Source organism: Diadema antillarum, unplaced genomic scaffold, assembly GCF_040938485.1.
Source record: "Diadema antillarum isolate AM-2024a unplaced genomic scaffold, OU_Dant_1.0 seq00000778_RagTag, whole genome shotgun sequence".
In the NCBI taxonomy this organism is placed as follows: domain Eukaryota; kingdom Metazoa; phylum Echinodermata; class Echinoidea; order Diadematoida; family Diadematidae; genus Diadema; species Diadema antillarum.
The window spans coordinates 1,095,461-1,109,267 of NW_027271666.1; the positions used below are offsets into that span (position 1 = coordinate 1,095,461).

The following is a 13,807-nucleotide window of genomic DNA, read 5'->3' on the forward strand; positions in this document are numbered from 1 at the left end:
ACCAGACTGGAAAAAGAATTGTAGACTATATTAAAATAAACTTAAAGGAGACTTCAGATGATTTTTCAGACTTTTGCATTTGAGCGTATCTTTAAATTGGTTAGGTAGGTATACAAGCGTGTATGGATAGGCTGAAAAAGGTTACGTTTAACAGAGTTTGATTTGCTATTATAGGTGCTGAAATTTGTACATTACATATACACAGCAAAAAAAGAAAGTAAACACATTTTGAAGTTTGTATTCTTATAGAATTTTTGGCTAAATGTTAATGTACTATATACCATATGAAAGGTAATTTAATTGGCTATCAACTTGGTAAGTCAATAAAAAGGGAAACTGTATGCATGAATGAACACTTGTTTTTCTCTTCCAAGGCACAAAAGTAAAAATTGCAATTTGAATGAACACGTTGTCATTCATGCGTAAATGCTTCTCCATGAAACAATAAAAACAAAAGAGATATTTAACACAATAAAGAATATGAATTCAGTTGCAAAAATATACCTATGATCTCTGGAATATCTTTGAAGCCCAAAATATCAATAAAGGCTAAAAAAAAAAATTGGAGGGAAAAGAAGAATTTTCTGTCAAATCCAAATTCCAATGAAATGACAGAGGAAGCAATATTGAAAGAAATGGTAGGCTTTTGAATTGATTTCTCAAACGAGGAAAATTGTAAATTATTTTTGGTTCTTGAATTTTTCTCATGAATTCTTAAATAAGTACATTGAATGAATGAAATAAAGATATTCTGTTCATTTAATCATCTTTGTGCTCTTACTCCCTAATGTCATTTGAAGTTTGAGTTTACAGAATATTCTTATTTTCACCACTTAATTCCCACTTTGATTTTGTTTGAGATTACAAAGAAATAAAGAGAACAAAAACATATTTTTGCTATTTCATTCATGTCTCTCATTGTTTTAAATTGGTCTTTTGTTATCATTGTTATCTTAAAGGGCATTTGCAATTAAAAGACAATATGTCAATTTTTGCAATTTTTACTTTTGTGTCTTGGAGGACAAAAACGAATATGTTCACGCATGCCTACAATTTCGCTTCATGTTGATCTACTACAACATTGTAGGTTAATAGCCAATTAAATTACCTTTAATATGAAAGCAGGGTGGTCCACAACTTGAAATTTGAGCATGTTGCAAGCTCAGAATCTGAGAATATTGCAGAAATTGAATATGCGCGGAGCGCACACAATGAGTACATAGTACGCAATATTTTGCTGCTTATCTCTCTTTGTGCTGCTTATCTCTCTTTGTGCTGCTTATGCTACATTCAATGTTCTCTCTCATATTTTGCACACAAATATCTATGTACCAGGTAGTTTGATGTTTCTTATGTTATGCACATGTTTTGCACATTTTTGAATACTTTTACTTTGAGCTTGTTGCAAATTCTTGAGGATGTTGCATAGCATGTTGCTGGCTTTTGAGGATGTTGCACAAGAATTTTAGCATGTTGCAGCGACATGCTAAAACCCCTCGTGGACCACCCTGGAAAGATAATACATTGATTTTTATCAAAATCTTCTGTAAAAATTATGAACTCGAAAAAGTGTTTACTTTCTTTTTTTTTTTGCTGAGTGTACATGTCTGAACCAACTTACATTCGTTTCATGTAGGCTTACATTGTAGCTCTGAGGAGGTTTTTTTTTGTGTGTGTGTCTCGGGCTCATGAGTGAGCTATGGATGTGTTCAATTCTCCTGTCAAAGAAGTATTGAAAGTGACTTTTTTTTTGTATTTATTGCCTGAGGAATGTTTAAAATGTGTCTTTTCTGTACAAGAAATACACATTTGTACACCCATTATATGAAAGCTTAGCTTCCTGCCCACAGATGACAAGGTTGAATGAAAAATTATATAAACCATTTTTAAATTGGCTCGCCACTTTTGGATTTAAAGGGACTGTACAGTACTGGTTGAGGGAGGGATTCATGTTTTGAACATTCCTAAGTGAGAAAATGAAAAGCCTCTTATGAAATATGAAAGAACATGTAATTTTAAGAAGGATTCAACATTTATTTGATGAAAATTGGTTTTCAAATGGCTGAGATATCCAAAAAAGTGCTAATAATAAAAGGCGACATGCCACAACTTTATTAGGATCTCTTTGTTTCACCTTGTTTTTGGATATCACAGCCATTTCAAAACCGATTTTCATCGAATAAACTTTTGATACCCTTTAGAACTGCATGCTCTTTGATATCTCATAGAGTGGTTTCTGAATATCTCGCAAAACGTTCAGCTAAATCTTCACCTCGACCAGAACTGTACACACCCTTTATTTTAAAGTGCTCAGTTTTCAGCAGCCTTTTATGCTCCATTTTCAAATTGAATGTCTCTGAGGTTTTTTTTTCTATATGAAGTATGTGCCTTGAGCACCCAACAGAGTCAATTTGTTGCATTATAAGTCATATATTATTGTTTATCATTATTATTATGATTATTGTTATTAATTGTATAGTAGTATCAATATTATTATTAACATTGCTGTTATTGTTATTGTTATTATTATTATTATTATCATTATTCAGGAACCTGATAGAATAAAGACTGCTCTTTGGTCAAAATTATAGCCACTCACTCGTTTGATGTAATTCTCACCTATATTGCACCAGCAGGTTGCAAGAGGGGACCTCAAGCAGAGATTCTAAGTGGCACCAGGCCATGACCCACGACATTCAAGATGGCGAAGGGGAGGAGACGACGTCTTTACCCCGGACAAGGACAGTGTCTGTGGAACCCAGCATCTTCCTTATTCTCGCAGTCCAGGGTGTCCTGGTCAACCTCCGGACCCAGTACGTTAAGGATCGACTGGCAGAGGCCTCCCACTACATCCCGCCGGACGAGGGAAATTGCTCATTAGGGAACACTTCCGGTAAGTTTGTCTGTTTGTTTGTTCATATCATCTTCTATCTGAGAAGATGGCTGGATATGCCCATTATTCAGCTGCACTAGTCTTCAATGGGGTCCAATGGGATGTGAGGTGGACCACTTCACCAGGTTATGCACCATGAGTTTTTGGCCACAAACTGCTCCAAATCCTCAATTTTATGTGGCGCAAAATAATGACACCAGGAATTTTTAATGGTGAGCCATACAGTAAGTGATCACAGTTAATTGCTTGTTCTTAAACAGCTGACAATAAAATTGCAAAGTTGTTGGAAAATAAATTCTATTTTGTGTACACTTGTGCAAAATGGGACCCTGAAATTGGTCCACAATTCATAAAAATCATATTTTGCTATTCAAATTGAGCATGCATTTGACTTTAAATAATTGCGTCTCCAGATATTGATGCTTGACTCATAGATGAAATATCCAACTTTTTTGCTATGTCTATGATTTACCCTGTCTTTTTTTTTTCAGGAGTCATTTACATGTATGAGAGAACATCAAAATTTTTTGAAAATATTTTCAAATTGTAATTCATTGTTTACTTAGAAAGCAAATTCACATGTAAAAAGAAAAACTGTAAAAGTTGTTTTTTCACAGGAGTTTTTTTTTCACAAATTTAACAACTTACTGTTGGGTGGTAAATTTAGTAATATGAAAATATCACCTCCTAATATTGATCGACAGGCATAAGTGCACTATGATAGCCTCAATGTCAAACCATTGCAAAAACATCGGTATGTGAGATTTACAACTTTTACAGTAATGATTCTACTCTTGCAAAAAATAAACAAAAAATAAAAATGATGTCTGGTTTAAGAACAAAGTCTGCTGCTGATGGATTTCCATGAAATAATTTCACTTTATGTTTATAAGTGAAGTCTAGATCATAACTTATGATGGTAATCATACCATTGATGATGATGAAAATAAGAATAATTCACAATATTTATAAAGCTTTTATCACATTAAAATGACTCAAAGCATTGAGGAAAAAGAGAAAAAGATAGGAAGAAGGTAGGCCCTACAGTTTCAGAATAGTCAGGCATGGGACTATTCAATGAACAAATAAGTCTTTAACAGAGATTTGAATTTTTCTGTAGAGTCAATTTGTTTTAAACATTGATAATGTTCCTGAAAGAGTAACAATGACACTAATGATAATGATGATTATAACAATTATAATGAAAATAACACATTCAAACAGCACATAATACAGTACCAGCCCCTGATAATTAGAATCAACAAACTTCTAACATGGCCATCCCATATCTTGGTGTGCTGAATTGATTGATTGAATCATATTCCAACAATTAAATCACAGAGGATGCTACTGGCCAGCGGATTGAGGCGGAGACTGCCATCTGGGTTATGTACATGAAGTCGACGTCGGTCTTCATTCCTATATTTACGGGGACAATCCTCATCGCTGCCTCAGACTTCGTCGGTAGGAAGCCTGTCCTGATCATCAATGCTGTGGGTCACGTTCTCGCTTCCGCCATTTTCCTCCTGGTGGCATGGCTGTCTCTACCTCTACCTGTTGCCGTGGCTGCAGAATGCATTCTGGGAATTAGCGGGGACTCAATTGTCACCATAAATGTCTCATTTGCGTACGTAGGCGACTCGAGCACTGGGAAAGCGCGCACAACCAAGTATGTGATTGTCAGCTGTGTTGTATACTTCGGATTTGGGTTGAGCCAAATTCTAGTCGACGTCATACTCCAGAACACTGGAAATTATGTCATAGCCTTTGGATGTGGTACCCTCTGTGCCGTTCTCAATTTAGTGTATCTTGCCATTCCAGGTCTTTTGATGGAAACTGTACAAATCCGCACGAACTTCAGGGCGAAAGAAACAATGAGGGCGCTCTTTGCTAGCTTTGTAAGGCTCATGTCGGTCTCACACCAAAGGCGCAATTTACGCATCGGCATGATCATGGCGATATTCATGTTGTACTCGCTCATCAACGAAGCGGTGTATGCAGTTATCACGATCTACGGGCTGGGGCCACCTTACTGCTGGTCCCCTACACTGGTCGGAATCTACAATGTCATCGTCAATTCCTTTCCTGCTGCTGGTAAGTCTCTGTTTTACTACAACAACAACAAAAACCAAAAAAATAAAAAAAGATATTGAGAGAGGTTATCTTTCTCAGTAGCCCAGCCTCAAAAAGCTCACTCACTTCCTGATCAGCCTTTGGTCTGTTTTATGAAGTCATTACATAAAAGTGTTTTAGTCTCAGAATGGCCAAAGTCAATTATATATGTGACCGTGCACCTCAAAACGAACATAAAGTCGCACACACTGATTTTGTGCGAGGACTGAAAATAAGTGAAATGGGTCAACCTATCCGAACTTGACTTTTTCATATTTTCTGAAAGAGCGGGTCTTCTTTTACATTATGCTAAAATTTGGTATCATAAAACGGGCAGGAAAGTGTGTGTTTTTTAGCAGTTTATCTGGAACATTTTTGGTAGAATAGTGTGATTAGGTGTGTCTTTAGAATCCCTTTTTCATTTCTGAAAACCTTGCCACACTCTTCACTTTCAACTCTAATAACTTTTGAAAGGATAGTGCTACTTCTTTGAAAGTTGGCATTAATTATGGACAGACTGTGTTAATGAGGCATGCTTAATTTCAGTTTAATCTAATAATCCCTTCATTGTTGTTACTCTGGTGGTTTACTTCCTGTTTTTTGTCCCATTCATCCCACAGCCAGCTCGGTTTGGTAAAGATTAAGCGCTTGAATAGACACTGTACTTCAGAGCCTCTTTTCTCAGTTCACACTTTTCCTGAGTTTGTGCTTTCTTTCCAATATTTAGATAGGTTAGGAGAGTCCATTTGATTTGAATTATACATCATTTTAAAGCTTAAAGTCTGCTCTTTCAGAATATGGTCTTAACTAAAAATTCATGTCTGACGACTTTTTGTTTGTTTTGAGGTGCAGGGTCACATATATAAAGCTACATGTAGGCCTACATTGTGTATGAGAGACTTTCAAAGAGAAATAAAATGCATTTCATGAAGTCTCTCCATCATAAGTGTGTCTTAGGAGCAAAAAGTCTCTCATATTGTAAGACTTGCATGTAATAAACCCTTGGAGACCAATGCAATAAACAATACAGTGTACATTGTATTTGCTTTAAGAGATTTATGATGTGAGTTTATTCTTTTTAATCACCATTGCAAGGAAGGCAAGTTTCTATGTGAATTTGTTCAAAATTGAGGTCATGTCAGTACTTGTCAAAGGAAAGTTAACCCATTGAAGACGGACTGATTTTTCTATATATGAACACGCATTTCCCATCTACCCCATCACAAGAATGTACTCAACTACTCTTCAACAGGTTAACAAGAAAGAGACAGACATTCTCTCTTGCAGTTCAAGAAATAAAACAAAACAAAAGAAAACAAAACCTGCATTTTTGTGACAATTGACACTCAAAAGCAGACAAAGGGGGGGGGGGGGGGGGGGGGGGGGGGGGAGGGCCTCTGAGGCCCCCCTAGACGTTTCGCACAATGTATGGCTATCGCAAAAAGCTATCGCCGCGACATTTCATGACTTTTTTCTTTCAAGTCTCCCGCATCATTTGACACCAACTTTGCGATGTCCGGGCGTGCGGTTCCGAAGTTGCACATAAATTTGTATGTGCATGTCAGATCAAAAAATGCTCAAAAATGTGAATTTGTGTACAGTTTCGTGCAAACTGTGCTTGTAGGCAAATTTCATAAAAGCATGCTTATTTTGGGGTTTTATCGATTAAAATCCATTAATAACATATTTTCTTGTTCAGAACAGTGTCGTGGACAAATTTCTTAGAAAAAACATTGAAAAACATAAAGTCGAAAAAACAAAGAAATACATAAGAAATTCAAAAAACAATAAAACATTTAAGAAATTTTTTTTGATGGCACAATTATTTTTATGCCTCCGCCACGAAGTGGTGCCGTAGGCATTATGTTTTCGGGTTGTCCGTCCGTCCGTCCTTCCGTCCGTCCTTCTGTCCGTCCGTCCGTCTGTAATGAATTTTGTGGACAGGGTAACTCTCAAAACCTTTTGGGGTATCCTAATGAAACTTGGCATGAATGTGTATTGGGGGATGAAGTTGTGCCTATCAACTTTTGGGTGCACATGCTCAAGGTCAAAGGTCAAAAGGTCAAGGTCAAATACATAAAATTTCACTATTTCCATCATATCTATTCAATGCCTGAAGATATTTTCTTTAAACTTAGTGTATACATGTATTACCCGATTAAGATTCTCTGGTGAAAATTTGGGTCATGAGGTCAAAGGTCAAAGGTCAAAAGGTCAAGTAAAAATATTAAAACTTCACCTTTTTTCTCTGTACCTTGGAAATTGTTCGAGGTATCTTCATGGAACATAGAATGATATATACATGTACTGACTGGCAGTGATTATCTAGAGAATATAGGGTTCATAGGGTCAAAGGTCAGGGGTCAAAGGTCAAGGGCAACACTTCAAAATTTTACTATTTCCCTCATGTTTATGCAATGCCAGCAGGATTATTAATTTTATTTTACACTTGGTGTATGCATGAAATGTGCCTGTTTTGAGCTTTATTTAGTGGTTTATACCAAATTTTCTGATTTCATGCATCATTATGCATAAATTACCATAATTTAGCATAAATAATAATTTTGTAATAAATTAACTTCATGGTACTTTAGATTACATAATAGGCAATGTGTGTGCCTATTTCTTCGCGATCTTGCTGTTGACGGCCAAGATCTGGAGGGGGGCCTGGGAGCCCCACAAACCCCCCCCCCCCCCCCCCCCCCCGGCTCTATCATCCTACCTAAATACCCGGCCTTGTTAGGGTTAAGTTCCTCATTCTCAAGCTATACTACATGTAGTCTTACTCCGGCCCTACCTAGAGACAGCCATGGTATCATCAGTATACAACTGTACCTCTTTTTTTTAAAATCTTTTCCATACCACATCCTCCTAATCCTTTCCACTCGTGTCAATATTTGCTATACATCAGTAATGGACCACACCAACTCCTCTCTTTTAAACCCCTGGAGTATAGGTCAACTTCTGCTACCACCACCACCCCCCCCCCCCCCAAAAAAAAAAAAAAAAAAAATCTATTATTTATGATTATCATGATATAAGAAGCTTTTGCCAATCAGAGGAATATAGTGCAATACAATTTTGACTTATCATTTTATATACATGTATATCATTAGGAGGAGAGTTATTATTATGGGATGTTCTTGAATACCCTCCTCATTGCTATAAATCTCCTTGGTGTGGAGACCGAAACCATTCAGTATGACAGAATACATTTTTTGTAGTCTTGTGTGGAGAAATTAGAGAGCTCTTTATCCCCACTTACCGCTGCTGCACGCAACTGTAGTTTTGTTCTGAAACCAACACTTGGCCATAACTACGATGGCATTGTAGTTGTATTGTCCTTTCGAAGTGCCAAATTAGCCCTGAATTTTCCTTTCATTGAAGTTGAGGATAAATTATTGTTGGTGACACGACATTTGCTCCTGCGACAATTTCTCCAGTCTTATTTTCTCTAAGGACTTAGGGTTAGCGTTAGGGTTGTGATAGGGTTTCAGGTTTATTTTGATGTGAGGATTAGGATTAGGGTGAGGGTTAGGAGTTTGAGTAGGTTTTATGTTGAGCTTAGCGTGCAGATATTTCATGGGAGCAATTGTCCCAGGAGCAATTGTCGCAGGAGCAAATGTCATGGAACCTTATTGTTAATGATTATTGACTGATTATCATCCAAAGCATGCATATTACATAGTGTTCAGTGAAACTGATATTATAAACAGATTCTTGAGGTTGGGAAAGTTGTTCAGTCATGTGTATGAGTAACAAAAACAACAACAAAGTATGGCAAAAGAGAGAAATTGCTTGATTTTTATGTGTACCATTCATTCATTACCTCGTCATCAATCAAAATGAAATCAGGCCAAAAAGCATGCTTCCATTTTTGGCTTGAGAAAAGACTTTGTTGTTTCAAGTATTACATTGTTTTTGATCTCACAATACTAGGTTTGCATGCTAAACATATGATATATACCAGGTACTTATATGTCTTTTTTTTTCAATATACTTCAGTTGCGGTGGTCCTCATCAAGCCATTGCTGTGCTGTCTCTCTGGTTACTGGATCCTGCAGCTTGGATTCCTGTCTGGTATTGGCTTACTGATAACCACTGCTCTGGCAAGGACTAATAATGTCCTAGTTTATGGGGGTGAGCATCAAATGAAAAAATACTTTTTGTCTCTTCTATGAATCTATGCATTTCTTAAGTTTGTTTTATTTATTTAAAGATACTGTTTACCTTTGGGAGCAGTGATTTAAAAATGTTCGAGATATCACATGTGATGCATATGTGTAGGTCAGTTGTGTCAGAAACATCCTACCATGTAGAAATTTTGCAATAAAGTCTAAAGGAGATATCACTATTTTCTCAATAAACCGTAACTGTGAACGGTTTAGTCGAGAAACATTTTTATTACCGGTATAACTTTTGTTCACATTTTGTCTATTCAAAAATACTTAACATTAATTATACAGATTCAAATTTTTACTGTAGTTGTTTCTATCTCGTACTCACATTTTACAACTATTTTGAAGCACTGAAGCTGGGTTTTTGTTTCATCTCCAAAAGGTAAATTATGCCTTTTATTGTGATATGGCTCTTTCATCAGCTGTCGGCGTGGGTTTTCTGAGAACTGTTCCCGATGCTATATCTGAAGACTTTCTCTCCAAGCTTGTGAGCAGTCAGGAGCAAGGTGATAATTCTTTTATCGTTATCATTTTATTTGTTTTGATTTATTTTTCCATAATAATCATAAATGATATACAAATGTAATTATGATGCTAAATACTTGAACCAAGCCCCCTTCCTTCAAAAAATAAAAATGGTATAAACAAATAATTAATACCTTTTAAAACAGTTCTTCTTGGACTGGCAATTCTAATAGTATACAATGTATGTTATAATGGAGGGAAAAAAATTGCACATTTTGCACAACCAGAAACTAGCACAAAAATAAAAGCAAGGGAATACTTTTGCTTGTGGTATGTACCACTATGTAAAGTCTTGATTGTACAGAATTTATAATATTAAAAATTGATCTTGCTCAGCAAAGGACAAAAATATCCACTTGTTTGTTTGCTCATTTTCCATCTGAGAAGATGGGTGGATAGCCTGTATTCAGCTACGTTAAGCTGGTCTTCCATGGGGTCCAGTTGGATGTGAGGTGGGACCACTTCACCGGGTTAAATACCCTGCTCTTTGCGATTAATGAATGAAGTGGGATCTTTTACGTGCATGAGTTGTGCTCCTCTGACACATGGAACATCCATTTTATGTCCTATCCGAGGGACAGAGTGTTTTGCCTCTTGATAGAGGGGATGGTATTATTACGCACAACATTGCTCAGTCCAGACTCAGGTATCGAAATTGGGTTGCTTCGGTCGGAGGCAGACGCGCTACAGACTGAACCAACCCACCGCCCTTGTACGGTACTCACTTGTACGGTATTTCATTTCTGTCTTTGTTTTGTTTGGTTATTTTTTGTTTCGATATATTTCAGGGGCCGCCTTCGCACTCCTCTCGATCGTGACCTCAGTAGGCAAGGTTATCTCGCCGCTACTGCTGAATGCTGTCTACGCCAAAACTACACTCATCGGCATACCACAACTCACGTTCTACTTAGCAGCAGCCATCTACATTGTCCCGATCACCATAACCTTGTAAGACTCTCAATGTTGTATAGCTTTCGCTGAAACCGTTCCACTGTCAAGGCATTTGCTGATAGGAATACAAAATAGAAAATCTGAGTTGCATTGGTCGGGCATGCAGCAGAGCTTTCCAAATTGGGATGTTTTGAGACTGTTTAGAATGATTTTTGACTTCATTGAATCTGGGAAAATGTTTTTCAAGTGAAAAATATGTTGTGTTATTCAGAATGCTTACAGACATCAGATTTTAATAGTTTTGGTTGAAATGGGGCTTCATTTTTTTTTCTTTTGAACATAGACACTTTTGCTTATTTTCCAGCCCGATCTGCATTTTTATCGAGAATATATTGTTTTGTTATTTTTTTTTTTTTTTGGGGGGGGGGGGGTAGATTTTTTTTTGCCTCATTTTCCTTTTGGTTTGTTTGATTGTTTTTTTCTATTTTGTTCTTTTTTTTATCTGTTGTTTTTTGCAGACCTGTTTCTTTCAGTGTTTTGGAGACTAGATGAAAAGTGATAGAACTATCAAATGAATAAATATTGATCATGATTGTAATCCAGCTAATCCATGTGATTTTTCCTTAAATATCATTTACAAATACTGTCATTCATCAAGCATCTGTTCTTGCCCACTCCCCTTAAGAAAAAGAAACCAACAAATGAAGTCATTCCTTCTTTTTGTGATCAAGACTGTATGTGTTAACTCTTAATGTGCCAGGCCCAAAACCCCTAACGTGCCAGAGGTTTTTACCTAACACCAGAACGTTTTGAAACTGGACTGACAATGAAATTTAAAACCGCCATATTTCTGAAACTATTGACTGTTTTAAATTGAGTTTTACACAACATATATCAAGAAATGTTTGCTCTTTCGTGTCATGCTGTCAGTTTGCCACAATATCTATCTGAATCTGAAATATTGCAGAAATATTTGATATATCAAAAAAATTATTAGAAATTTTTGTGTAGTATGGAAAAAAAGAGTCAGTCGTGTTTTTTCTTCAATGGAACGCTCCCTTGACTCTGTGAGAAAGTTTTAGAGCAACATCTCCTCTTTCAAATGATAACAAAATTGCCTTCTAGAATTGTATGATTCCAAAGATACTAGCAGTTTATTTTGTCATAGCAATTTCTCTTTCTGCCTCAGTAATTCATTCCCAAATCTGAGTCCTTTAGTCCCAGATCCTGTATTTGAAACTAAAGTAATTGTCCCGGGCCCTGGAATAGTGTCTTTTGTCCACCTGAGAAGGAAGAACCTGCTAATCCTCCTTTTGTCTAAGCGGACCGTGCACAGGCGTACTCTATTGAAATCGGCAGGCCTTTATCCGCGCGCAATTCCTATGCTAGCTAGCGTGGGGACGATTAGTGACGTTCACCAAAACAAAAGGATGAAAGACTTGACCGACGAACGAAAACTGACCTTCTTTGAGGGACAAAATCAAAGCAGCTTCCCGCAGGACAGCGTCCAAGCGGAACAATGCGAGTGGAACCGCATGGACAATACACGCAGAGTCAGCATACACACGCGTGGTTTACCTATGAGATTTTTTGATCCATACACATCTCGCAGAGGGTGCGCCCCCTGCAGATTTTCCTGATGTGAAAAAAATACGTCTAGCTGAAAAATCGTGTATTTACTCAAAATTTTCCAATGTAAGCATGCTCATATTTTTAGTGGAAACGATGGCTATGCTAATCAGCTACCAGTTCATATCATTGGCAGTTGCTTGGTGTAACACATTACGGTACCACAAGAACTTAAATGATCAATGCTGTTCTCGCTCTTCTTAGTCGCCGATCGGCGACCATGGCACGTCAGGACTAAGGTCGCCGTTCGGCGACCATGGCACGTTAAGAGTTAACAAAAAAGGACTATGAAGAAGGCTAGCCTAATCCTTGCCCAGAACATTAAGAATATACTGCCCTCTACTGTTCAGCACCATTCGTTCTATGGCCGTCATTGTGGTGAAACTCTATCATTATGAGCTGGAAAAGGCATTAGATACATTTTGCATGTAAAATGAATTACTAAATGATTATACTAAAGTACAGTTGAACCTCTCTTATCCAGCCTCCCTTTATCTGGATCTCTCTATTATACGGACGCAATCTCACCGTGATTTTTTTCTTAATAATTACGGGAGGAAAGGGGATTCCGAACTCCCTGAGAACTCCTACACAAACACTATGAATTACATATACTTCATACATTTCTTAATAGTTATTTAGGTAAATAATCCCAAGAATTTATAAAAGAAAATGATTTCATTCTTGCAAACACGAACGTCTATTTTGGGGTCTGTTACTGAGTGTTACAATGAAAAGGTTGCAGTATACATATTACTACATGTGGTACTACAATGGGCTACTGTACATGTGTATGTATATTATGTACATGTATATAAAGCATTGAGTCTCCCGTATCCGGCCAAATCCCTTATATGGATGAGCCCCGGTCCCGACTTGTCCGGATACGAGAGGTTCAACTGTAATCTCAATAAGCCTACTCAATTGAGTGAATGATTCCAGTTGATATTGTTTTTCCACAAGAAAATCAAGAATGGTAAATCTTATTTTTTGTTCTTTCTCCCTAAATCCCCATATTGTTCTAACTTTTCTTCTTTGGTTGTCTCCCTGTCTCATCTCATCAGCATTCTGCAGATTTGCAGCCACCCATTCGAGAGGAGGGAACTTCAAGTACAGTATGACGTTGCTAGGGACGACGAAGAACCGATGCTCAAAGAATGACATACAGATCGAAGAAGCTGCCAACTTCGCCAGAGACAGAGGTTCAACTTTCAGCACATTGTTACTGTCATTTTTGTTGTTGTTGTTGTTGGGTTTTTTTTTTTGGGGGGGGGTTTAAAAGAACACACCATCATAGTATGCAATAAAATCTGGAAGCTTAAAGCACACACATGACTCTGCTTTGATAGTGACTGCAGTTTGAACAAGCAAGTTCTGGTGTTTTTACTGTGGAGGAGTCGTCTTTCGACAGGTGAAAAGAAGTGTTCGTTCTAAGCGTCGTTGCACTTACACTGCACAGGTGCTTTCATTTTATATCAGGCTGTAGATGTTGTTGAAATCCCATATCCTTGGTTAGGTGTGGAATTCATGTGTGCTCAGTTTTCCATTTCTTGTTATCTATTTGGTTATTTTTTACCTG

General features: G+C 37.2%; 1 protein-coding gene across 1 annotated transcript; it reads left to right on the forward strand.

Moving 5' to 3' along the window:
• The first annotated feature begins 2,640 nt into the window (after window positions 1-2,640).
• Window positions 2,641-13,438, forward strand: LOC139739002 (proton-coupled folate transporter-like). The gene is made up of 6 exons (XM_071649619.1): window positions 2,641-2,893; window positions 4,235-4,987; window positions 9,011-9,145; window positions 9,606-9,689; window positions 10,497-10,656; window positions 13,293-13,438. Exons 1-6 carry the CDS (start codon window positions 2,683-2,685, stop codon window positions 13,387-13,389), a joined length of 1,440 nt encoding a protein of 479 aa, XP_071505720.1. The 5' UTR covers window positions 2,641-2,682; the 3' UTR covers window positions 13,390-13,438.
• The last annotated feature ends 369 nt before the right edge of the window (window positions 13,439-13,807 follow it).